Source organism: Ranitomeya imitator, chromosome 3 (genome assembly GCF_032444005.1).
Source record: "Ranitomeya imitator isolate aRanImi1 chromosome 3, aRanImi1.pri, whole genome shotgun sequence".
Taxonomy (NCBI): domain Eukaryota; kingdom Metazoa; phylum Chordata; class Amphibia; order Anura; family Dendrobatidae; genus Ranitomeya; species Ranitomeya imitator.
Window position 1 is genome coordinate 187,536,407 of NC_091284.1, and position 27,651 is coordinate 187,564,057.

Here is a 27,651-nt window from a genome sequence, read left to right on the forward strand (position 1 = left end):
AGCTAAAAGCGCATGACACCTGGACACAGGCTCGGACTGGCCCACAGGGTAACAAGGGAATCCTCTGGTGGGCCCTTGTGCAGATCTGGGCCCCCAACCCCACTGTAGGGGCAGTACTTGGCATAATTCACTTGATTTACTCTGTACAGAAAAAAGCAGCATCTGATCATTCATTAACCGAACTACCCAGTTTATTATTATTTAGAGATCTAGGTAAATTTGTGAACGAGGGTTGTGTAATATTTGTATGCAGGTGAAAAGTGGGCCCCACGGTCAATAGTACTGGTGGGCCCTTAGCACCCCAGTCCGACACTGCCTGGACATGTGATCAGAAGCCAATGGTTCAGGTTATTACATTCCCTATCCTTGTACAACTTTTCTAAATTCCTGGAAAACCCCCTTCATCACACCTCCCTCCCTCCACACCATGCAATCACGTGATATTGTAATAAGGAGCAGAACTCAGGGCGTAGGTGATGGAATCCCGAGCAGTGACCGCCTGCAGCCTGTGCCGTGCTCCCCAGCACATCACTGCGGACGAGACTGACACCGGTGACAAGAGGCGTCACTCACCAGCAGAGGCAGAGCGTCACAGGCCACGCCCACACACGGCCCCGCCCTCCCGGGATCTCCAGTTATCTGACGTAATCCTCAGTTAAATAGCCGGCAGTGAGGACGTCCACACACAGCGGCCAGCGGAATCCGGTGAGGGCTGGAGAACGGATCCTGTGGATCACCCGCGGAGTGCTGATCCTCTGACAGGTAGGAGCTGTGACAGTGCGGGGAGCTCACCGTCAGGCGCTGTGCGGCGCGGATGCGGTCTCTCCAGTAGATGGATGTGGTCCAGGGTCATCATACACCTGATCGTGCTGCTGCTGACAGCTGTGGAGGTGCTGATGAGGGTGCCTGCACCCATCCGCCTAGTGAGAGCTCCTCTGGGATCTTCAGAAGCCTGCTTCCTACCTCCTTTGCTGATAATAGTCTGCCCTCTACACCGCATTACCCTTTCTGCCCACCTTACCTGAAATTACCCTTACTGACCACCTCACCCTGCTCTGTGCTTTTTGCCCCTGATCCTGGACTGTTCTCCCAGCCCATCACAGATCGCTGCATCGTCTGTCAACCAGGATCGTTCTCCTACCTTCCACAGCCAGCGATGTATTCAACCATTCCCAGTGGCTAAAGTCAAGGGGTAAGAGGATCTCAGCAGATTGAAGGGCAACAAAACCTGGCCTGGATGAGGGGCAACAAAAAGTGTCCTGATTATGATTGGTAACATGAACTAACCTGGATGAAGGGCAACAAGAACTGTCCTGGATGATGAGCAACAAGATGTGTCATCATGGGTGAAGAGACATCAAGATGTGTCCTGAATGATTGGCAACAAGAACTATCCTGGATGAAGGGCAGCAAGAACTATCCTGGATGAAGGGCAGCAAGAACTATCCTGGATGAAGGGCAGCAAGAACTATCCTGGATGAAGGGCAGCAAGAACTATCCTGGATGAAGGGCAACAAGAACTCTCCTGGATCAAGGGACAGCAAGAACTATCCTGGATGAAGGGCAACAAGAACTCTCCTGGATCAAGGGACAGCAAGAACTATCATGGATGAAGGGCAGCAAGAACTATCCTGGATGAAGGGCAACAAGAACTCTCCTGGATCAAGGGACAGCAAGAACTATCATGGATGAAGGGCAGCAAGAACTATCCTGGATGAAGGGCAACAAGAACTCTCCTGGATCAAGGGACAGCAAGAAGTGTCTTGGATGAGGGGCAACAAAACTGTACTGATATAGGGACAACAAGAAGTGTTCTGGATGGAGGGAGAAGAACTCTTCTAGATGAAGTGACAAAAACTTTCCTGGATGATAGAACTGTCCTGGATGATGGGACAACAAGAACTTGTTGTTCTTGATGTCCTTTCATCCAGGACAGTTCTATCATCCAGGACAGTTCTTATTGTCCTTCATCCAGAACAGTTCTTGTTCTTAATCAGATCTTGTTGTCCCTTCGCTTTGCTTAGTTCTTGTTACCTCTTCACTTGGCTACTTGCTGGTGATTCAGTTTAGACAATTATTGCTGCCCCTGAGCTGTCTAATGTTATTGCTGCCCCTGAGCTCTCTAATGTTATTGCTGCCCCTGAGCTCTCTAATGTTATGGCTGCCCCTGAGCTCTCTAATGTTATGGCTGCCCCTGAGCTCTCTAGAGTTATTGCTGCCCCTGAGCTCTCTAGAGTTATTGCTGCCCCTGAGCTATCTAATGTTATTGTTGCCCCTGAGCTCTCTAGAGTTATTGCTGCCCCTGAGCTCTCTAATGTTATTGCTGCCCCGGAGCTCTCTAATGTTATTGCTGCCCCTGAGCTATCTAATGTTATTGTTGCCCCTGAGCTCTCTAATGTTATGGCTGCCCCTGAGCTCTCTAATGTTATGGCTGCCCCTGAGCTCTCTAATGTTATGGCTGCCCCTGAGCTCTCTAATGTTATGGCTGCCCCTGAGCTCTCTAATGTTATTGCTGCCCCTGAGCTCTCTAATGTTATGGCTGCCCCTGAGCTCTCTAATGTTATGGCTGCCCCTGAGCTCTCTAATGTTATGGCTGCCCCTGAGCTCTCTAATGTTATTGCTGCCCCTGAGCTCTCTAATGTTATTGCTGCCCCTGAGCTCTCTAGTGTTATTGCTGCCCCTGAGCTCTCTAATGTTATGGCTGCCCATGAGCTCTCTAATGTTATGGCTGCCCCTGAGCTCTCTAATGTTATTGCTGCCCCTGAGCTCTCTAATGTTATTGCTGCCCCTGAGCTCTCTAATGTTATTGCTGCCCCTGAGCTCTCTAGAGTTATTGCTGCCCCTTCATCTTGGACATTAGCTGCTCCATCTTCAGCCTGGATAACTCTCCTCTACTAAAGTACAGACAAATAGTGCAAGTCCTCAGAAAATGTACTTTACCCATTAAGTAATGCCTATGACAATAATTCCAGTTATAACTAGACCTGTGTACATATATATATATACATCTGTGTATAGATAGATATAAATGATTAAGGAATTAACTACATCATATAAAAGCTGTTACCATGAACCAGACAGTGCAGTTACTTTTATTTAGAATTTCAATATTTTATTGTTATTCTTATTATTATACAAGGTTATTTTTTGCTTCTATTCTTTATTTTATGTTTATTAAAGCGCAATAATCTTTAGTAAGGCACTAGATTTATTTGCAGCATGTATCGTGTCTGTAATTTATGAGCAGAATTAAAGATTTATAAGTGTATGGTGCTAGTCAGTGTAAGATAGATAGATAAGGGAGGCTTATTGCATCGTTATGACCCATGGGGCATGTCAGGACTCTCAGCTCAGGCACGCTGGTGCTTGTGGTTCCACAACAGTAGATCCAGGATTTGCCTTGACTTGTTGCAGGCTATATAGCGCACATCATAAAGATAAGGCATGAGCTAATCTTCTTAGCTTCCAGACCTGTTGTCAACAGTCAGGTGGATAATGTTATTGCAGGAGTAATGCACATGATACTCAGGTACCGGGGTTGAGGTCAGGTAATCCCACACCTCGCAGCTTGCGTGACGAGGCATTACGAACATTTGGTCTGTAGAATAACAATATGTCTAGTTGAAAGCTATTATGACTTGATTCCTCATTTTTGCGAGTGACATAAATCAAAGGTTAACAGTTTGCTTCTCCGAACGCTTGTCGCCATTGTATACACTTCATCCATTTTTATCTGGAGACAAGGTTGTGTTCTTATAAAGAAACTATTTTACAAGGCGCCATTGTCATTTGATTGCTCGTAAACGTTATATACCCCCTTCAGGCATGTCTTGGCATGTAACTATGATGGCTTAATAACTTTCTAGCAAGGTATGGAGATTAGGCATTAGGTGATGGCACCTTGTGTTGTGACTGCCTACAACCGACGCCATTACTCCCAGCCAGTGGTGGGCTAGGCTGCCTTCATCACAACCCAAAGTGACCCAGTCATGAAGCCATTGGTAGGCTCTTGTGTAAGTAGGATTTTGCATTGCATTTGCCGTGAATAAACTCGGTGATGGGATGCCATTAGGCGTGTCCCAGGATTGGAAACGTACACAATGTTGATTTTTCAGACTGGGTGGATGTGTTTGACATTTGAGGACCAGAAATGGAATGGAATGATTAGTGTTCTCCAATCTTATTTCTAGCCAATTATTTTCCTCCTTCCTGTTAATAAACGTTGCTATGTAAAAAGACGTAACATACATGACTGCGTCTCTAAATGCAAAGGGAGATCGGCCATGGCAATAAGCAGAACATCTCCAATTAAAGTCCATCCCTGGAAGCACCAGTTGTCTTCAGGAACTAAGTCCAATTAGAAACACTGGAACTAAATCTAATTAGTAACATCAACAGTCTGTGTGTAAAATGAAGGGAATCAAGGGACGAGCCTTCTGCTCTGTGACTTCTGCAAACCTCACCTCTTCTCCTTTTACTTTTCTACCCTTCCCCTTACTAAACTTCCTCCTCTAGAACAGCTGCTTTCTAGTTTAGATGTAATTGTCCTGGGGAACAGGAGAAACAGTAGCACACAGAGCCCCTAATGCATTGTAATGAGGACCCCTGGAACTCCATTCTCTAATACAGGGCATGTGCATCTGCTTTATTGTCTGCATGAACCCCTAAGGCAGTCTCTACACTGGGAACCCTTAAAGGAAATTTATTTGAACGATAACTGTATATATGGTCATGTAGCTTTCTGAAAGATTCCTTTGCTTATGCCACCTGTTGCTCACTGACTATAAAATCATTGTTTTCATTAATGTTCAAATTTGGCTTCAATGTCACTTCCAAGTCGCTGCCTCCCTGGCCCTATCCCTCACCCAGCCCACCTTCCTCTGCTTGACTGACATCTGTGTAAGCAAGCCACTGTGCTGTCAGTCAAGCAAAGGAAGGTGGGGCTGGGTTGGGCATAGAGCTAGGAGCACAGAGGCTTGGGAAGTGCTCTGATCATGCCCAGGGCATTAAGTAGATCCACATTTGCATATGAAGCGAAACAGCAATTGCATAAGTAAAGGTGTGCATGTCATTATCTTTCAGAGAGCAGCATGGCCATATAAACACTTTTGGGGGATGGGAGCATCATTCTGATTCCCTTTAAATTAATACGGTAATTTTCCTATTCTGGGGGAACTCCAATGACTACAGCATCACAATTCTAAAGGAGAATGTTCTTATTCGAGGAACCCCTGATAGGGTTCTACGGAACATTGGTTGAGAAACAGGGTAATACCCAGAGCACAAAGCGGGAGTATAGCCAGCTCATCTAGGGAACAGGGGCACGGATACGTTGTGGCATTATCGGTAGTGAGCAAAAGCAGGAGAAATCCAGCAGGCTTCTAAACTCAGTAGATGAACAAAATCACTTCGATGTTTTCAGAGAAAGGATATTACAAAAATCCAGCACATGGAACAGGAAAGAGAATCTTACGCGTTTCGAGCATTCTATGACTAAGAGGACACAGCGGGCTTGAAACGCGTGAGATTCTCTTTCCTGTTCCATGTGCTGGATTTTTTAATATTCTTTCTCTGAAAACATCGAAGTGATTTTGTTCATCTACTGAGTTTACAGGCCTGCTGGATTTCTCCTGTTTTTTTTTTCTCAATATCCAGAGCTCTTACGCTAATGTTCTGTAGACTTATCGATAGCTGCAATAATTGGACGCGAGTGGTGATGTCATACGTATGAGGTCATTTTGCTGCCAGTTGCTGCTGGATAAGATACTAAATGTAAAAGTGGCCGAGACACAAATCAAAGATGGGAATGAATGGGTTTCAGGATGAAAGGTTGACTTTGGTTCCTCTGCAGGTCCTGATCGTGCCGTTGTCTAATATCTGAGACGTTGTGTGGTTTCTATAAAAATCCCAGTCTTCCCCTCACATGCAAGCCTCTTGTAAACCTCAAGATTTCCTTCATGCTAGCAGATATTTCCGAGTCTCGGCGTTCTTTCTCTGTGTATACTAAACATCACTCCTGCACAGGTCCTCAGATCTCTCATTTACATTTTAACCTTAGACTTTTTTTTTAGTAATTATAACCCATCATTTCCTTAGATCTTCATGGCCATACAAAGTATTAAGTGGAACCCAAGGAGGGGCTGTGGCGAGCGCTGAGTCTCCTGTGGCTTGTAGAAACCTAATGGTAACTTATGCATAAGCCTTAATTAGAGGTGACACACCAAATGATTGTGCACGCCATCATAAACATGTCATTTACAGCTTTGCAGATTGTATCTGTGAGAATTGTAAGACTAGATTAACGAGACAGTCTCCTCCCTAGAGATGCTGATTTCCACACAATGGCACAATGTATTCATTATATATTCAGTAGACATCTAATAGCAGGTGCTTTTAATCCGGCCCAGACATGGCAGCAGTTTCATTGTACGATTCATAGATATTATACACTTGTCTTAGATTGGGTTCCTTATTAAGCAGGCTAGTTCTGCATCTGGACTAGGTGTAGTAAGAGTACAGAGTAATCAGAAACTTTAAAGGGAATGTGGCATCCAAAAATCAGACTTTTGTGTTTTTGAAATTTATGTTGTTTTTTTTTGCTTTTACGGATCGTGATCTTTATTTAAAAAAAAAACTAAATTAGATATGTTAATATTTTTTACACTGGTCTCTGGATATATTTTAGACTAATGCTAGTTTTCAGTAGGCTCACTATCATCAGAGACAGGATTACAATGAAAGGTAACACAGCTGATAATTTAGCTTAAAATTCAAGATCCGCCATTCACAATTGGTGATATTACATCTCCCCCTGCTTGCCGTCCTTTTGCACATGCTCATTAGATGCACACAAAAGTTAAGTTCTGAGTCTGTCTATTCCTGCTAACGTACATGTTGATTCCCTGAAACAACAGAAAGTATGAGTCTATGACAGCCCTAGTGGCCAGTGTGAAAAATAAGATAGCCTATGCTCACCTCCCGTGCTGGCGCCGTTCCAGCAGTGTCAGCACTCGCAGTCCCAGGGCTCTTCTGGGGCTCTATTATACGTGGTGCCCAGCGCCCTATCAGTGGTGACGTCACTGTCCCCACCTTCCGTCGAATTGAAGAGGAAGTCAGAAAGCAGCAGCTGCTGCGGACTTCCTCCATGTTGAATTTGTCCGAAGGAGGAGACGGTGACGCCAGCACCACAGGACCACCATACAACCGCATGAGAACTCCGGGACCGCGAGTGCCAACACCACAGGAACGGTGTCGGCAAGGAAGGTGAGCATAGGCTTTCTTATTTTATCGGGACCAAGCATGGGGAATGAGAAGGGATTGTCCTTGTAGTGGGCAACCCTTTCAAGAAATTCTTAGTCAGTTTCTTGACTGCAGAAATATGAAGTGATTTTCAAGATAGTCAATACTTGGCAAATCTATCCCCAGATTTCACAATACAAAATACATACTTTATTAAATGAAACTCTTAGACCTGATGAGGCTGTTGTTCTTTGCGAAAAAATCCATGTCAGTATGACTGTATAATGCTGATATTTAAATGACCATTTTATGAGTCCAGTTAAACTTGGCCTTATCAAATGTTCATTTTAATTTTAGGCAAGAAAACTTTTTTTTTTTTACAAATGATCATGCAGTAATCCTGACATGAATTTTCAAAGTAAGTACACCAGCCTTGCCAGTTCTAACAGATCTATTTAATGGTCCCTGCAGTTAGTTTTTTCAAATCTGGTGACCGATCCACTTTTAATGTTAATATTGTAATCATTACTTATTTATACACCCGTGACTGGTGCATTTAAGGATAACATTATCAAAATTTCTAGTCTTCATGGATATAAATTAAATCACTTGATTTTAAATGACTACATTTAAATGGGTTTTCATTTACCTTTTTTCGGCATATACTGCTCCCCTGCTTGCAGGGGCGGTGCTCTACTGAAGATTGTCAGCTCAATCCAGCGCCATGTTTGTGCCATTGGGGCGAGATGTATGCTCTGCCCTGTTGCAAGCAGAGGCAGCTTTGCTTCAGCTGCATCAAAGGAATGCAGTGGAGATGGCTGGTTTCTGCGACCTGGCCAGCTTTAGATCAGCGCTTTCAAGTATGTGCTCTTTAGGTTATTCGCTGCCTCTGATAAACTGCTGCTGTGGAAGGTAACGGAGGCAATGAGCAGTAAACTATTTTATAAAAAATTTAGAATATTTTCAGTTAGAAGTAAATTGCAAAGTTGCTTGTTATTACAAACATTTTACAACATTATCCCTTAAAGGAAACCTGTGACATCCAATGACACTGGTATGGCAGCCTGGTCATCAGTATGTTTGTGGAGAGCAGGCTTTAAACCAGAGTGATTCCAGAGAGCTCCATGCACAGCACCTGGAATCCAGCGGCTGCAGGGAGAATAAAACATCATTTTCTCCCTGTAGCCGCCGCACTAGTAAGGTATTAGATGATTTAATTGCGATTTGCCCGCACATTTCCACTATATCTGTAGGTAAATTACATTTTTAGTGGCGACAGGTTCAGTTTAACAAGATAAGATAACCCCTTTAATAAAACAGCTAGTAGTAAATGTGAAATGTAGATTTCCAGTTTTTATATTTTAAATTTGGAAACTAAATATGAAAATGAACAAAATCTATACTGAAATAATGATCTTTACTCTAAAGTTACATATAATGACGGTGCCCTTGGAATAGACTTGCGAGGTTTGTACTATTTCGTGTATGTGTGCAGAAGGATATGCTTGGACATGCCCTAGACATTGTCTCCCTCCTCCCCACGAAGTGTGACTAAACTGGGACCAGGATGACGGGGAATGACGCTGTGGTTTGGCCTGCAGCTAGCTGAGTCAGGCTTTCACATCGACATGGGAAAGCTCCCTATTATAGGAGCAGTGAGAGGAAGAAGCCATATTTGTGTATTTACAACATCATTTTAATCACCATTTTCCAGCATTTAATATGTCTCTTACTTTTCATGAGCTTCATCGTTATCTAGTTTCCTCCTGCTGACAAGTCGATGACATTTTTATATTTATTGCATTTCAGCTGTTGTATCTCTATTTCTATGAAGGAGTAATAAGAATATCAGGGACTGGTTTTCTATTGCAAATATTTCTAAAAATGTGTTTTTTAGCCTGTAAAGGGTTTTCCCATCCAGGACATTTCTGACATACCCACGGGTTATTGTTCTAGTATAAATCTGGGTGCAGGTATGATGTAAGTTTTGATCAGTTGACGAAGTTGCTGGGGTTCTAGGTTCAGCTCCCTCCATGGTCCAACATCTGAATGAAGTTTGCATGTTCTCCCTGTGTTTGTGCCAATTTCTTCCCACAAGTAAAAGATATAATAATAAGAAACGTTGATTGTGAGCCCCAATGGCAATAATGTCTGTAAAGTGCTGTGGAATACGTTGGCGCTATATAAACCAGCCTAATAAATGAAAGGTAGCATAGTATATAGAATGGAAAACGACTACCAATAGAATATCCGCTAGTCGTGTTTAGTTTGAAACTTCGTAGTTTATTTGTTATTAATAATCCTCTTTGGTCTGAAGAGTATCGGTATTGGCCAATCTCCTAAAAAAACAGATAGCAAGGGGAATTTATTACGTGTGAAAAAAAAGCAGCTATCTAGGAAAGGGTTCTTTACAGTTAGAGCAGTCAGACTGTGGAATTCCCTACCGCAAGAGGTAGTCATAGCTTTTTAAAAAGTCCTGGATGCTCTCCTGGCAACAAAAGGTATTGTGGGTCATAAATAATCTAGCGATAGAGAATGTATAACTGGTGGAGAAAGGTTGAACTTGATGGACCTATGCTTTTTTTCATCTTCTGTAACTAAAAAGAAGCTTTCCAATTGAGCTTGTAAGTGCTTCTCTGAAGTTGGCCGGACCGATGCTGCAGAGGCTGAGCCCCCTCTACTAGAAAGCACAGCATAGGCCAGCGGTCAATGGTGTGGTTGGTCCAAGCTATCAATCAGGAGAACACAGTCCCACATCATGCAGAAAGTCAGCTGATTGGGGAGCGGTACACCCCTGAAAATAGATGCTGGAACCTGCACTTACATGCAGCGGTTGAGCACATACTCTTTGCGTTTGTGTTTGAAATGGAACAGTGTTTCCTGCGACCGCGTGACCCAAGCAATGTGTGGTTGGGTCAACTTATTAATATCAATAACTAAGCCAGCCTCCTTCTCCGTCTGGATACATAGTCAGAGAGGAAGGTTAGGGCTAAGGTTAGTCTGCCAGCACCCTTTACTCACAAGTTTCACATGGCAATCTGAATACTGCTTTTCCTTATTTGCGATTTCTCTGAAAGTAATCTGAAAAAGTGTTTGACATCTAGGGGCTTTCATTATAATTCCTGGTAATAAAAGTCTGAGAATGTTATCTGTGTTAAAGGAGTTAACAGAAAATGGAATACACCCTACTGTTTAACTCCGCAAGATAAAAACTCAACGATGGGCAAGATGCCATTACATTGCCAATTACCTCACAGTTACATAGTGCAAGGGATGCAAAACTAAAGAGCTCCTACAGTAATCATAAGGAAAGGCACAGTGATCTTGCGCCCAAGTATGTGGCCCGCCAATTTCATCTAAAAAAAAAAATCTGGAAAAATTAGCAATTTTTTTTATATCCCAAAATATGGACTCCTAGGATCCTCGCCAGTTTTAAATGTAAAGGGTGTAGCCTTTGTTTGCTTAAAAAAAATTCTACTTAAAAAATAAGCAATAAAATACTACCTTAAGTTGACATTCTTTGCCTATAGCTCCTGTGCAGACCTATGCATCTCACCTGACAGAAATGGACTCCTTCATCCGTCTCCTACTTCTTTGTGCGAGTAGTTTTTTACCGTAAAGACAAATTGGTCTGCTTTGCCTAGGAGATATTTTTTAATCAAGACCATTTGTAAATTTGCTTATTTTTTTTTAGATGAAGCAATAATAATTGGTTGTAGTTTGTTTAAAGAGGTTAACTCTTCACTGACAACTCCTGTAATAAAGCCATTGTGGTGATGAGCTCGTTGCCGTGGGACCAAATATATATATGGCTAACACGATACTGCTTATCTGGTAAGGTAAAAGGGTGAGCATACAGTGACCCTATCAAGATACTGGTGTCTCCTGACCTTACCGCGGAGGTTGGCACCCTATACCTGCGCACATGGCGCCCCCGCTCATCATCGACTCTTGACTTTCCTTAGGCCTTATAGGACTAGATAGGGAGAGTCAACGATGAGCGGGGCGCCATGTTCACAGGTATAGGGTGCCAACCCCCACGGTAATAGGAGACACCAGTATCTTGATAAGGTCACTGTATGCTCCCTTTGACCTTACCAGACAAGCAGTATCGTGTTGGCCATATATATTTGTATCTCTTTATATATGTATATTCTGTTTTAGGTATTCTAATTAAAAGTGATGTTTTAACTTTGCTAGCAATTAAATAAAGTTCTCAAGTCGGTGAACTTAAGGCTTTTACTTGCACTTAATATTTTTTGTATTTCGGTAAAAACAGTGCCCCAAAGCAATTTACCCCAGAAATTGGTTTGATGAATCTGGGACAATGTGTGTGAAATTGGCCACATTTATGATACGCCTCCAACATTTATAGTACTCTTTTATGTTATCATTTATTGAAACCCAATGGATTCTTTTTACATAAAATGGGCATGTGTTCGTGATCAGTCCTGTTCAATAGTTATGCATTATTGGGATCTGAAAGTGTCATCCCAGGTCAGCGTTCATAAGTCATTCAATGGAAAGAAACAATATGAATTGCAAGGTTGAAAAAAAAAGAAACCACCATAATTACCTGTTAGCAGCATCTGTTATTAGTGCAATTTACTATGATATAGTGTTCCCTGCATCGCAGCAGAAAGTGTCTGGAGTCCAAGGTCAAAGTGGAGATAAGAACTTGGGTTTTGTTGTAAACAACTGTTTTCCTACCGGATTTTTTTTTTCTTCCTTGTAATGAGTGACAGATAGAGTTAATGACAGACAGCTCCACCATTTCCCTTTATTTCCAGATCCCCTCTTTTATTCCCTCTATTTTTGAGTTTCAGCTTTCCGAGAAATGTTACTACATATTGTAAAAGTGTAGAAAGTGAAACAATGCAATTGCATAAAAGTTCTGAGACATTTGATGATATGACCTGATGGCATCATCTATACAGACATACCAGTGTGAATTATAGATGATAACAAATATATGTGTAATCATAATGTAATATCATACAATGTCATGAGTCATAAAATCATAATCTCCTACTTTTATTCGTTACATATGCAATTGGGGATTTCAAAAACTTGTGCAGACATAGTGTTTGCCAAACTAATATGAATATTGGTGTCCATCTACGGTCAACATATATTCGGGAAAAAAAGCGCATTTTCAATTAATAATGTTAACATTTTGTATTCTGCTACAATGTATTGCCATCTTGTGGGCAAAGACGGATATTGACATCACACACGCGTTTCAAAAACAAGTTCAAATGTTGGATTTTCATAGAATATTTTGAGAGATTCCAGGGCCTTGTTGTGGTGGGCCTAAATTGGTGCTGTTGGGTTTGTGATAGAATATTGTTTCTTCTTCTCCTTCCCCTCTCTTTCTTCTTCTTTCTTCCCTTTTACTTTTTTCCTCTTTTCTTCTCTTCTTTCTTGAAGGGATTCCCTCTTGAGGTCCCTGCTTTCTTTTTTGGTGTTGCATGGAAACAGGTTGGGACAATTGTCTGACTTATCTCCTGGTTTGGTGGAAATATATTTACATGTTCTATATTGCGACACTCATTTGCTATTGATTCAAGGTCGTGTAAGGGTATGTTCACACGTTCCTGATTTCCATCCTTTTTTTTTCAGGACTGTTTTTTAAAAAACTGCAGCTCTTGGCAGAAAATGCAGGTCCTTTTTTTGGTCCTTTTTTGGTCCTTTTTTGATCCTTTTTTTGATCCTTTTTTTGATCCTTTTTTTTATGCAGTTTTCTATGCAGTTAAAATGGCTGAAAATACCCTAACCCTACCCCTAACCGTACCCCTAACCCTACCCCTACCCCTAACCCTACCTCTACCCCTACCCCTAACCCTACCCCTAACCCTACCCCTAACCCTAACCCTACCCCTAACCCTACCCCTAACCCTAACCCTAACCCTACCCCTAACCCTACCCCTAACCCTATTCTAACCTTAGTGGAAAAAAAAAAAAAATTCTTAATTTTTTTTATTGTCCCTACCTATGGGGGTGACAAAGGGGGGGGGGGGTCATTTACTATTTTTTTTTATTTTGATCACTGAGATAGGTTATATCTCAGTGATCAAAATGCACTTTGGAACGAATCTGCCGACCGGCAGATTCGGCGGGCGCACTGCGCATGCGCCCGCCATTTTGCAAGATGGGGGCGCCCAGGGAGAAGACGGCCGGACGGACACCGGGACGCTGGGTAAGTATAAGGGGGGGAGATTAGGGCACGGGGGGGCATCGGAGCACTGGGGGGGGCATCGGAGCACGGGGCGGTGGGATTGGAGCACGGGGGGGCGGGATCGGAGCACGGGGGGGCAGCCACACTCCGCCCACGCACTTCCGCCCGCTTCCCCGCACTTCCTGCTGCAGCGGTTCGGCACCACAAACCGCAGTAAAACCCGCAGATATTTTTTTCATCTGCGGGTTTTACTGCGGGTTTGACCTCACAATGGAGGTCAATGGGTGCAGAACCGCTGCGGCTCCGAAAAAAGAAGTGACATGGTACTTCTTTTTTACCGCGGCTATTCAGCGCGGCTTTTTTTCCCGATTCCCGCATCATGTGCACAGAGGTTCCTGTTTTCCATAGGGTACAGTACACTGTACCCTGCATGGAAAACAGCTGCGGAACCGCAGCGGCAAAAACGCTGCGGTTCCGCAGAAAAAAACGCACTGTGTGAACATGGCCTATGACCGTTGGTTTGTTTGTATAATTCAACAATGATATTTAGCATAATTGTATATTTATCTGGGGTTTTTTTTGTTTCTAAAAAGAGATTGAACATAAAAAATCTGGTGTGTGCACCCTTAGCAACTTTAATTTTATATTATATTATTGTATTTCATTGTTTTTATGTCTTTTGTTATAGCAAAATAGAAGTAGATAAAATGATCGAAATTTGTGTTTTTCATCTCATTTTCACGTTGTAACAGAATTGCTATTTCGATTTCCACTTTTCAGTTTCATAATTGGAACGCAACAATAAAATGTAAGCGGGGACAGATCTGCCACTTTATGAACACTAAGGGTGCCTGGCAGACCACATGGACGTGAAATGGATCTGTTGGATTTCTGCCATAATGTTCAGTATTTTACATTAAAAAAAATACGACAGAATCTGTGATGGACATTTCCAATACTGGTGTGAACATAGCCCTAGAAAGTAGAGGCCAGTCATCCACATGCTGGGACCTTCATCGATCACGAGAGCACTGGTTTTGTGAATCCTGTTTGAATGGAGCCGTGGTGTTCAAGCGAGTCCACCTCTGCTCCATTTAAAGGACTGCCAAGGATAGCTAAGTAAAAAGCTCAGCTATCTCTGATGGTCCTATAGCGTACAAATGGAGTTACAGTCTGCATTCTTGATGACGGCTCCAGTCAAAGCTAGACGTGTAACCTTTGTTCTCAAAATTGAGAATTCCAGTGGTTGAACCGTTGACATTTACCTTGTCTTGTACTGGTGACCAGAAGTGAGGATAGATAGTCATTTTTTGATTATGGGAAAGCTTCTCCAGGCTTTTGGACTCGTTAGAGGGGCCTAAGTGGCCTGTAACATAACTTGCTGTGAGCATCACATTAGGCCCAGATGGAGAGAGCAGTACCGGAAACATTGATCCACAGCTCAACCTCACAAGACTTCATAGGCTGAATCCCTTACTGGTGTAGTAGTTACTGCTGTAATCAGCAACTCATTTGGTGTGAAAATATCTAGTAACATCTGGAATATTTTCTTGTAATTGTTGCCTATAAAACACTTTATTGAAAATGTTATGTAGTAGTTGTGTTTTTTCACCGTTTTTGTAATATCTGTCACTTCTAGTTAAAATTAGTTTCAAATATCTAATTTCTAAATGTATAAATTGTTAAGAAGAAAAAATGGTCAAATTACTATTTCTTGTGGAAACTTTAATAATTTTAACATTTGACATTCCTAAAAATCCAGCGGTAAAAGAGTTTGATTGCTGGTTAATGGCATCTTGCCAACGCTGTTCATCCAAAAACTGCTGTAGACTCTTGAAGACTTTTCTCCCTAGGACATAATATGCTATTATGGCAGCAAGTATTTGCATTGCCATATAAATGAACCTCCATGAAAGGGGTCAAATAGCTATTGTCAGCAATCCAGTAGATCCTGATCCAGAAATTGGAGTACATACACAATTTCCTGAGTTAATAATCTGCCCATTTGTCATTGAAATGGTATATTCTACATTTCCTTCGCTTACAGACACTTGAAAACAAGTATCTCAAGGTTGTCGAGTGACATAACGCCAGAAAGTTCCAGTTTATCATAGACATGAGTGTGAGTTTCCATAGCTCCCAGCTGTTTTGGTTACTATAGATATAAATATGTCTGGGTACGTACAGCTCCTCTGGGATTCTATATGGTGTCTGTTACAAATGTTCTTGCTACATGGGTTTTCTATTATTTCTGCTAGTACTAAGCATCAGTAATAAAACTACATGTACAAACATATGTATTGATTCATTGATGGTTCATAGACTTGGCCTAATATTGCTCTTGTCTTCACAATATAGTCTTATTACTCCGATCATCATGTGTTATACTTTGCATATTGCCATGTGAGTTGGGGGAATGACCTTGATACCGCTGGATTGCATAAACACATATGGTAGTAAAAATCCAAAACAGATTTTGGTGTGGATTCCGTGCCAAAATCCACCTCGATTCCGATCGCAGTTGATGTAACCTGTTGTGAATTCTGTGGCCAAGCTCCCTCCTGTGGTCGTGAGTGGTACTTCGGCTGGTTCTGTCTATGAGCTTCCTTTGGGGGATGAGAGTGGTACTGCGGCTTCTGAGTTTCCTTCCTCAGGTGATGAGGTTAAGTCGTTAGGTGCTGCTCTATTTAACTCCACCTGGTGCTTTGATCCTGGCCTCCAGTCAATGTTCTAGTATTGGTCTTGCTTCCTCCTGGATCGTTCCTGTGGCCTGTCTATCCTGCATAAGCTAAGTTCTGCTTGTGTTACTTTTGTTTGCTATATTTTCTGTCCAGCTTGCTATATTGGTTTTTCTTGCTTGCTGGAAGCTCTGAGACGCAGAGGGAGCATCTCCGTACCGTTAGTCGGTGTGGAGGGTCTTTTTGCCCCTCTGCGTGGTTGTTTGTAGGTTTTTGTGTTGACCGCAAAGCTATCTTTCCTATCCTCGGTCTATTCAGTAAGTCGGGCCTCACTTTGCTTAATCTATTTCATCTCTGTGTTTGTATTTTCATCTTTACTCACAGTCATTATATGTGGGGGGCTGCCTTTTCCTTTGGGGAATTTCTCTGAGGCAAGGTAGGCTTATTTTTCTATCTTCAGGGCTAGTTAGTTTCTCAGGCTGTGCCGAGTTGCATAGGGAGCGTTAGGCGCAATCCACGGCTACCTCTAGTGTGGTGTGATAGGATTAGGGATTGCGGTCAGCAGAGTTCCCACGTCTCAGAGCTCGTCCTATGTTTTTGGTAATTGTCAGGTCACTTTGTGTGCTCTGAACTTCAAGGTCCATTGTGGTTCTGAATTACCTGTTCATAACAGTAACCCTATTCACTTGCTCTGGAAAAGATGGACATTGCCTACACTGCAGAAGATAATGAGCATCTGTATATTTCTGTAGATTCTGCCCAGAAATGTGGCTAATCATTGAGACGTATCTACAACACATTCAAAGCAGAAATCTGAAGGTCAGCTTCAGACACAGATTATTTATTATAACTGTCATCTAGGTGTATATTGCTGAGTCAGGGCTCTTTAGTCAAAATTTGAAAACCACCTTCTCCACTAGACTACAAAATGAAATTGAGCTTAGTTATTCCCTTCTCTTTTCATTGTGCAAGAGAATGACAGTAGAAAAGGAAATCCAATCCATTGGAGTGAAAGTTACTGCTGTTCCAACTGTATTTGAAAATATGGCGACCCTGAAAGCTTCTTGACCTCCTATTTATCACAGTATGTAGATATAGTGTTCTTATATTACACACCAAAAAGCATGGTGTATTTCAAACTGGGGGCATAGAGACTGGGAGCTCTGCATTCGTGGCTAAAAGTTTTTAGACTGAGAAAAGATTTTATTTTCACAATGCTGCTTTACTGCTATTTTATATATTTTATTTAGATGTTTCTATGGTTACTGAAGTATAACTATAAGCATTTCAAAGTTTTAAAATTTTTATTGTCAATGAGTTTGTGTGAATACTCAATATTCACAGTGTTGACCCTTTTTTTTTCGAGACTTCTGCAATTCTCCCTGACATGCTGGATATCAGCTTCTGGGCCAAAATGTTGATCGATAGCAACCTGATTCATACCTAATCAATACTTGGAGTTTATCACAATTCCTGTTTTTTTTTTTTTTGTCCATCTGCTTCTTGATGACTGACCACAGGTTCTCAATGGAATTGAGACCTGGGGAATTTCCTAGCCATGGACTCCAGGTTTATTGATGGGATGACACGCGACTCATGGTAGCTCTCATCTTTTCTTCTCCAGACATTCATTCTTCCAGGTGGCACAAACAGTCTTAAGAGGACTTTTGTCAGAGAATATCATTTTACCTCTGCTTTCAGCAGTCCTATCCACTGTGCTTCCTGCAAAGTTATTTTCTCTGATAAAGTCCCCTTCAGGCTGTTCGGGTCATGTGGATGAATGATTATGTGCAGCAGAAAAGTTGATTGCTACCATGAGCCCTGTGTAATCCCAACAAGCATCTTCAGACCATTCATGTGAGGGCTTGCTTTTCAAGGGAGTAGGCTCACTCACAATTTTTTCTAACAACATTGCTTTGAAAAAGAATAGGATCTAAACATCGCCCAAGAGCAACTTCTCCCAGCCAACCAGGAGCAATTTGGTACTCATCAAATCTTTTTTGAGTATGATGGTGCACCATCTCACCAGGCAAAAGTGATAACTAACTGATTCTGTGAACACACTGACATTTTAGGTTCATGCCAGGAAACTTTCTAGATCTCAATCCCAATGAGAACCTGTGGTTAATCCTCAAAAAGCAGGTGGACAAACAAAAAACACAGAAATTGTGATAAACGCCAAGCACTGATTAAACAAGAACAGGGTTGCCATCAGTCAAGATTGGCTGATGTTGAAACACTGAAAGTATTATAGGTACCGTCACACTAAGCGACGCTGCAGCGATACCGACAACGATCCGGATCGCTGCAGCGTCGCTGTTTGGTCGCTGGAGAGCTGTCGCACAGACCGCTCTCCAGCGACCAACGATGCCGGTAACCAGGGTAAACATCGGGTAACTAAGCGCAGGGCCGCGCTTAGTAACCCGATGTTTACCCTGGTTACCATCCTAAAAGTAAAAAAAACAAACAGTACATACTTACCTACAGCCGTCTGTCCTCCAGCGCTGTGCTCTGCACTCCTCCTGCACTGTCTGTGTGAGCACAGCGGCCGGAAAGCAGAGCGGTGACGTCACCGCTCTGCTTTCCGGCTGACCGACGCTCACAGCCAGTACAGGAGGAGTGCAGAGCACAGCGCTGGAGGACAGACGGCTGTAGGTAAGTATGTAGCGGTTGTTTTTTTTACTTTTAGGATGGTAACCAGGGTAAACATCGGGTTACTAAGCGCGGCCCTGCGCTTAGTTACCCGATGTTTACCCTGGTTACCAGCGAAGACATCGCTGAATCGGTGTCACACACGCCGATTCAGCGATGTCTGCGGGGAGTCCAGCGACGAAATAAAGTTCTGGACTTTCTTCCCCGACCAGCGATATCACAGCAGGGGCCTGATCGCTGCTGCCTGTCACACTGGACGATATCGCTAGCGAGGACGCTGCAACGTCACGGATCGCTAGCGATATCGTCTAGTGTGACGGTACCTTAAGTCTTTGCACAAGCTGTTGTCAATAAAAAAATTAAAAACTTCTGAAATAATTATAATTGTACTTAAATAACCCTAGAAACATCTGACTAAAAGATCTAAAACCACTGAAGCAGCAAACTTTGTGAAAACCACAATTTGTGTCCGTCTCAAAACATTTGACCTTGACTGAATACAGACCTTGCATTTGTACTATTGCCTTGTGTGTAACCTTGTACTGACAAGTTCAGATCCTTCAAGTGTGAGGACAAGGTACATGTTTGAGCAAGCTAGAACATGCCTGACTCACTGTGCAATGATGTCAGCTCTGGGTGGGGATAGTAGTAATATGATACAGGCAAACAAGACTATTTTTATCGCGTCTGTTTTCCTTTTCTCAGACGACAACGTTTATGATGTACGTTTTTTTCTATACAAAGGGCAGTCGGTTCTATACAAGCTTTATGTGGCTGGAGGACATGGTCACACTCAGGCTCTGGTTTCTGTTTTAGGCTTTATGTCTGCGGAATAGTAAATTTTAAGGGGGCACATGCAGTTTAAGTAACAGAAAACAGAAAATATCAAGCTTCAGTTTTTGAATTTAGCAGAACTTGAGGAAATGTATGAATGCATGTAAATACTAAAGCTTTTGTTTTCTTCAGTATTGATAGCTTTGACAGGAAAGCATAACAATTTCTGATCCAAGGACCATATTATCAGATTGTACCACTTCTATAAAATGTGATAAAACCTAAAGAGGTATTTTTACCTGAAACGTGTATTGTAAATGTTTCATAGGTCAGGGTTTCACTTTTGAGTTCCTTTTCTCCTGAATTTATGATCACAACTATCTCCAATATAGTTTATAGCAATTTAGGTTTGAAGACCTTAGCAGTTTACTACTCCCATACACTTTTATTATTATTGTTATTACTGTATGTCATATTTGTAATTCTTAATTTAGAATTTTCTTCTGTTTTGCAGAGAATATGTTAGCTGCCAGGAAAATGTTACAGGCTAATGGTTTTAATGAAAAGGTTCGTCGGAACCTTTTTGGAGAGGTCGATCATGAACAACTTAAAAAAGACTTTGAGACAAATATGAGGGATGATTTGGAAAAAGCCAAACTCAAATGGAACTTCGACTTTAAGAAACAGATTCCAGTGAAGGGGAAATATGAGTGGGTAAGAGTGGAAGATCCATTCCTGAAGTCTACAACACAAGAGATCATGGAAGATCCACACCAAGAGATTACAACACAAGAGGTATTGGAAGATCCACTCCAGGAGGCTAAAACAGGAGAGGTGCAGGAAGATCCACTCCAAGAGACGACAACACAAGAGGTATTGAAAGATCCACTCCTGGAGAATACAACACAGGAGAGTCTGGAATGGTCACAGCAGGAGGTGACGACACAGGGTGGTGACACAACATCCTACCTTGTTGGTTGCAAGCGAAAGCAAGCGGCTATTACCGGTAATTAAAACATGCAGTAGGGTTTTTTCCAATTCCAATCTGCAAAATGTGGTGTTATTAGAAAAAATACTCTGCGCAAAAGTTGTCAGTGCATTAGACAGCAATTTAATAACCTGCAGAGAGAATCCTTGTGTCACGCCCCACGCCTTTGGTCATTTTTGTTTGTTTTTGTTTTATCTGCTGCAGGTCAGCTAGTCTTCTGAATGATGAGCTCCTTCTAATCCCACCCTCATCATTAATTGATATCTTTCTAACTCCACTATGCAAAGTCAGAAAGCTACCAATCAGTGGTGGAATGTGATGATAGCCAGAACTCATGAATGTGAAGGACTAGATAGCAGTAGCTTATTATTGAGAAGACTAGCAGATCTGCAACAGATAAAACGGTGTATTAAAAATACAGCAAGGAGCCTAGCAAGTGACCCCATTGGAATTGCGATGACTTTCTATATGCAGTTTTCAGATGAGGCAGCATAAATATGGTGACAGATTCTCTCTATGGTGATAATTGTCTAAAACAGATGATTCCTTGCTTGTAAACTGAGAAATTAAAAATGAATTATACGGTTAATTCTCAAATTACGATTGCCATGCTTATGCTATTTCTATCTTCATTGAAGATGCTATTAAACATGTAGGTTGCTCTCACATTTTATTTTGCATGTATGCAGTGGGGTTGCTATAGTTGTCAGCTCTAAACCACATTCTCTTCTGGCAGCCACTAATGCATGTATTCTAGCACCTTCAAAGAAGTTTATCCTCCATTAATAGGATAAACCTGAAGCCACTTGGTGAGTGGCCACTATATAAAGGGAGAGTGCAAAGGTTTCAAGTATATTCACTAATTATGAAAATCAGAAAAAAACTTGCTGGATATTCTGGGTACGGCCAGGGGATAAAGGCTGTCCAGGGTCAGGTAGATGAAGAGTTTTTGTTGCATGACGCGTTTTGAAGTTGATCCAATTCCATCCTCAAATACATTTCTGAAGGAGGAGTTGGATCAATTCTGAAGCACATAATGCAATAAAACCTCTTCATCTACCTGACTCTGGACAGCCTTCATCCACTGGTAGCGCCTGTAATATCCCACAAGTTTTTTCTGATTTTCCTATGTAGTCTTTCCGGTTCTGGCAGTATGATCCTAGGAACCAGCGGTCGGAGCTGCAGCCGTCTATAGTGGACTCACATGTCCTCTCCAGTGTTGTGTCTGCTATACACAACTTCTTCAGGAGAGCAGTGCACCATCTCTGACTGAGACTAGACCCACAGATTTACACGCGCGCTCTCCCTATATTTGTATTTCAAGCATTTTAACCGTTTTCTATCCTGATTTCATGAAAATGAATGAATGGTGATAAATGTTATATTCATGTTAATGAGAAAAGCCTACCATTGAAAGCAGAGCCTAACTTTTAGTATTTTCTTTGTTGCTTCCACAGATTACTATCAAGTGAAACGTCGCTGTTCTCCGCTTCCTTCACCGAGTCAGTGTGACCAGTGATTGGATTAGTTCCAGTTTCTACACATGATGTTTTCCATGAGTCCTTCCTCAAGAAAAGTCAAAACTTTCCATACAAGTATCTCAGTTTCAGGAAGTAAATCTTTCATTTGAAGACCCATAGACATAACCTGGACTGTAAGAAAAGTGGAAATGTTGATGCACTTCATTAAGGCCGTGGAGAGCCTTTAACCACTTTAGTTGCCATAGCAACAAAATTTCGCTCAGAAGGAATCTGCTTTTTGTATATATGAAGAGAAAATGTGTTGTATATATTGTATGTATGTAAGGAAACGCTGAGGCCTGTTGGCGATGTCATCAGCTTTGTGCCACGTGTAGTTTTGTCATTTTGTCTGTCTCTCAGCCACTGTGCGCTCCTTGGAAAGGACAGAGTTAAAAATTCTAAATCCTTAAGATAGGAAAAGTAGCTCTTCATGGTAGAAGATCACACCATGATTGCTGTGTTTAAATGTGTCTTTTCCCCAATGTATTTTTTCCCCAATGAAGTCAATGGAGATGAAAATACCAAAATTGACAACTTACACTAATCCAGGAAAATTGTGGATCTGTGTGACGTAGAGAGAGCTGAATGTCTAGACTACTATTATTTAGAGCACATGAAAGTAAGAAACTTTATATATCTTAGTGAAATCTTCATTAGATAAATCCTCCTTCTGGGCTCATCATTCTTTCCCCAAATTCTTGATTCTCATGTTGAATACAAATGTTTCCATTATTGGGATAGGAGATGACAATTGGTGTTCATAAAGTTCTATGGAGAACTGTAACATTCTTTTCAGGAGAACTTGCAGCAGAATGGCTGTGTCTACCTCTAGCTCCTCCCTCTCCTTTCCCCCTCCCATTTCCATAGGACTTTAAAAGCACCAACTGTCATCTTCTATCTCAGTCATTGGAAAATCTGTCTATACGGATTATACAGATTTTACCCATGAATTGAGAGTTAAAAATCAATCCAGGTGACGAGAAAAGCAGATTCCTCTTATAAGATTTATGAAATAAAACTGAAAATGACAATTACTCTTTAAGATTTGGCCATTGTAGGAGGTCACAGTCAGATCTCATCCCGCCACACAGTATGAACATTTCCTTTAGTGTGGCACTCGCTCTGGTACCTATGATAATGCTAACTGTGTAGCCCCAAACTGTATATTATTTCAGCACTTAAATAATAAGCATTAGCGAATGTTAGTGACATCATGAAAAGGGATGTAGTACCTCGAAATAATAAAACTACATCACACTGAAGCTCTTTTCGAAAATCGGAACACTGTAAAAACAATTCTGTTAGGACCATGACAAAAGTTAACCACATGAAGTGTGCTTAGTGGAAATACATATCCAACACTTTGTCCTTCAATTAGAAATTGATATTGGTTACACAATTTAGTTTGCATCTGAAGATAAATTACTTTAGCATAGTCAATTACTTATCTTGATTTTGTGAAATTTTTTTTTTTAACACTTTCAAATTTTGGTCACAACCTCTTTAAGTCGTTTTATCCCGGCTTAGAGTGGTTGTCCCATTTATAAGCCACGGCGCAGCGCTAACACCGAGTAGCTCTCGCTCCGTCCATACATTACATGCCCAGCTATTTGCTACATTTTCCTGCAGGGGTAATGTAAGGCGTGCTACAGCTTTCCCTGGGATGACCAGTCATTAACAAGTCTTGACGGAAGAAAAAAACCTTTTAAGATTTCTTTTTCAGCTGTTAATTCTGTAAATCGATGTAAAACTACTGTCGGAAGAGTATATTCTAATGTTTTCTGACTTGAGAATGACTTTATTTATAAACTGGATAACTCTATGTTTTAGTAAAATTTTCAAACTCATCTTAATATAAGGTAACGGGGGAATGTTTTACGAAAATATATATTAATTTAATGAAATTATTTTTACGACTGTGGCAGCACTCATAAAAGTATAAGGGCTCTCAAATTTGAGATACTGATGTCTACATTGCTTGCGAAGTGCATGAGTTTGCTTACAGAAGCCCATTTTACGTCCATCTTACAATCTGTATTATGATTTTATTCCCAAAAGTTAGAAGAAATTCCAGCAAGGGAATATGGGCATGTAAGAAGCCTTCAAGATGCTTGATAATTCTGCTAAATTGCACATGCCAATGGTAATAAGTTACTGAAGGCTATCTATAATGTGGGATCCAGCATTATAACTGAAGCTCTAAGGGCCAGTTTTTCTTATACGGGTTATTTAATATTAATGTGCTCTATTTTTTATTTTTTGAGACTTGTTTGAGTAGATTATGGTGAATATAGACTTATGAATGTATATACTAACTATGCCTATCTTACTGCATAGTTACATTTTGCTTTCTACAGCCCCCTAAACTGAAAGAAAACTTAAATTAGACAGTCCAGATACCTATCGAAAAATAATACTGGCACATAAGGCTACAAGATTCTCCTAAAGATGGCCATGCACCTTCCATAACTGTTGGCAATTCTCCTTAAATGGACTCTATCAACACAGAATGACTGTTCCAACCAAGTACAGGCTCTCCCTGCACCCTTGGCGGGGCCAAACATTTAACCTTCCCTCCTGGTTGTTCTCCCTCTTTCTCCACCCTCCCATTTTCTTTGTTTGACAGATCTGGCTGTATAGAGCCAGGGAAGGGCGGAAATAGATGGAAAACAAACAGCTTGAAAGATGCCCATAATTGTTTGACCATCAGCTGTCAGGCAGGTTGGATTTTTCTTGGCCGACTACTCTACATAAGTGTCTAGCAGTAATCCATCCATAGGTTTAGTTTTATTAATATTTCTTAATATAGTTTATCTCCATTAGCCATGACTTGTTTTGGCTGAGCACTTTATTTTAACTGGCAGAAATACTTCTACACACTATAGTGCAATACAAAATTATACACTTAAAAATATATAAATGTAACAAAGTGAAATAAAATAAATGCTGCAGCGCATGGAAACTGATACATCCTATGTACTACATCATTTTTTTCAGACCCCTTTCTTAAATCGTGTCTGCAATTCTAATGACGGATTTTACATCAACTTCAAATAAATCGCACACAGGATATGGACACCATCGGGGCATTTTTTTTCACGGAACTGCTAGTAATTTGGCTATATTTTAGATCTGGGTTTTATTTAAAAATATTGAATAATTTTGGTTTTTAAGCCTTCATGTATGCTCATACATTGCAGACTGCACAGTACTGTTCGTTGTGAGATCTACCTGATGTGATTCTGAACTCTTATAAAGCTGACATTCCTTTTTGATCGATTTCTACTTTATTTGATTGTAAAGATAAAAGCTAAAATTTGCGTCCAGGATAGAAGAGAGAGGGGTTACAGACTGTGCCATCAGAGTTTGTCTTGTAGATCTCACACTGAAGGGTACTGAGCTACCTGCAATGTGTGAGCATAAATGCAAGCTACTCAAGACAGCTGGAAATTTTAATACAACCAAAAAAATATTTTTTAGCCAACATGAGTTTCAGTAAAATACATACACAACTATGGACATGACCTTTAATTTTGTATATTATTATTATTTTTTTTTTAAAAAAGATCACATCGGAGCAAGCAGTGTAAATGTGAAGTTCTCATATTTGGGTCTGAATCTCTGGAAACTGCAGGAGATTGGTAACTGTTGTGTACATCTCTGAATTCTCCACTCTACTGTGTTTGAAGGGATAGGAAGCAAATGTTAAAGTACTTTATATACAGAATATATACATTTGTCACAGCTTTGCTAGGTATCGATTCTAATTCAGAAATATAACTAAAATATGTATTCTCACAAGCAATGATGCAAATCGGCTCTCCTCCAAATTGAAGTGCACATTTGCATATGCATATTTGCATAATAAATGTCTCTTTAAAACTGTGATATTTGCTTACAGTTTTATTAACCCAAATCTGAAGGGATTGGAGTTACTGAATCACCAATAATTCTAGTTTTTACAATATATTTCATTTTGTGGAAACCTCTGTGCATGGGTGATGGCATGTTTGGTTCCTGTCTCCTGCAGTCCTATGATGTCCTTGTTTACTATGAAGCACTTTGTACGCCACATTATTAGCACTAATTTGTAATTTGTAAATAAGGTTTAAAAAAGTTGGTTGGATAACATATATATATATATAATGTAACTATTTATTGCAAATAAAGAACTACATCTACAACTATTCATTGTGTATTTTAATCACTTTTTCCATCAGGTTGTTTAATTATCCAGACAATTATTCATTTTTTTCTCATTAGCAATTACCACATTTGTTAGATGTAAAATGCACATTTAACTTGTAAAAAAACGTATTTAGTGTAAATTGTGACAAACAGTATCTTAAAATTAATGTGCACTATATTTGGTTGACAACATGTCAATGTAGACTTGTGGTAAGGAGAACAGAGAAGGAGGTTACAGACCAAGAACCATCAATAAGAGCTCATCTGATTCATTTCACACTAAAGGTGTTGGAGCGGACTGTAATGTAGAAAAGCACATGCAGGCTGTGAAAAACAAGGGCCCCGATTCATCAAATTATTTCCGCCAGAAATCTTGGCTGGAGTTTTACACAAGTTTCACCAGTGCCACCAAAATGGGCAGAGTTTGGGCAGGATGGGAGCGAATGGTGGCATGACACCAGACCTAATCTAATTCTTGAGCAATTGTGCCATACCTTACACCAGAAAACTTACCCAGCCAATGACTGGAGCAAGTTTTGTAGAGAGGCACACGCCACTTTTAAGATGCGCCTGATTGATTAAGACGCATGTGACAGCCAAAAGAGATGTGTTGTTAGAGCTTGTTTAAACCTATACTCCCGAGAACTGGAGCTGCATGAGAAAAGTTGGAGGAGGTAGTAAGAGGTTCCAATTAAGTTAATGATGTATTCTGAATTGGAAGGGGCAACCAATGCAAAGACTGGCACAGGGTGAAGGCACCGGTGTAGCTGCGGCACAAAAATATGAGTTGCAATCAGAATAGATTGGAGAAGAGGCATGATTAGTAAAGAGTTCCAGTAGTTGAGAAAAGACAAAATCAGAGTGACAGTAAGAGTTTTTGCAGATACATTGGTAAGAAAAATTCAGATTTTGGAGAGGTTTTTGAGGTGCAGCTGGATGATCGAGTGAGTGATTGGACATAGGAATGAAAGATCCCAAGACAAGAAAAGAGAGGAAAACGCACACCAGCTGACAATTTTTATCAACGTATGGACGTGCTACAATTCTTCCTATTTACGTAATCCAAAGACAGTGAGTGTGCTACTTTGGGGTTGTGATAGCAGAGCACAGGGATATGGAAATAACAGGTTCAGCTTTGGAAAAATTTAGTTTCAGAAAGACGGAGAACATGATGTTAAAGAAAGCCAGCAGACAATCATTGGTATTTTGTTGTAGTGCAGGGGTGATGTCAGGAGACTATGTGTATAATTGCCTTGTCATCATCATAGAGATAATACTCAAAGCCAAATCTGCTGATATTTTGTCCAATGGGGGTGGTGTAGAGAGATAAGAGGGGACCTAGGACTTAACCCTGAGTATCCTGACAATAAGAGGAAGATAAAGAGGCCAAAGTGTAGGCAAATGATGCACTGAAGCAGCAAGAGGTAAGAAGAG

At 41.0% G+C, this 27,651-nt stretch overlaps 1 protein-coding gene across 2 annotated transcripts; it reads left to right on the forward strand.

The window, feature by feature from the left end:
• The first annotated feature begins 616 nt into the window (after positions 1-616).
• On the forward strand, positions 617-26,216 carry LOC138673099 (cyclin-dependent kinase inhibitor 1-like). Of its 2 annotated transcripts, none has more exons than XM_069761702.1 (3): positions 617-762; positions 20,036-20,527; positions 21,967-26,216. In XM_069761702.1, the coding sequence occupies exons 2-3, from the start codon at positions 20,041-20,043 to the stop codon at positions 22,026-22,028; spliced, it is 549 nt and encodes a 182-aa protein (XP_069617803.1). In that variant the 5' UTR covers positions 617-762; positions 20,036-20,040; the 3' UTR covers positions 22,029-26,216. The 2 variants fall into 2 exon arrangements, with proteins under 2 accessions (XP_069617803.1, XP_069617804.1); XM_069761703.1 differs by having other exon boundaries at positions 661-762; positions 20,036-20,394.
• The last annotated feature ends 1,435 nt before the right edge of the window (positions 26,217-27,651 follow it).

What these genes read in the sequence shown, in the direction of transcription:
- LOC138673099 (XM_069761702.1), top strand. Translation starts at nt 20,041, where the DNA reads ATGTTAGCTGCCAGGAAAATGTTACAGGCTAATGGTTTTAATGAAAAG. An exon ending in AAAGCAAGCGGCTATTACCG is followed by an intron (nt 20,528 to 21,966) that starts GTAATTAAAACA and finishes TTGCTTCCACAG; the next exon opens with ATTACTATCAAGTGAAACGT.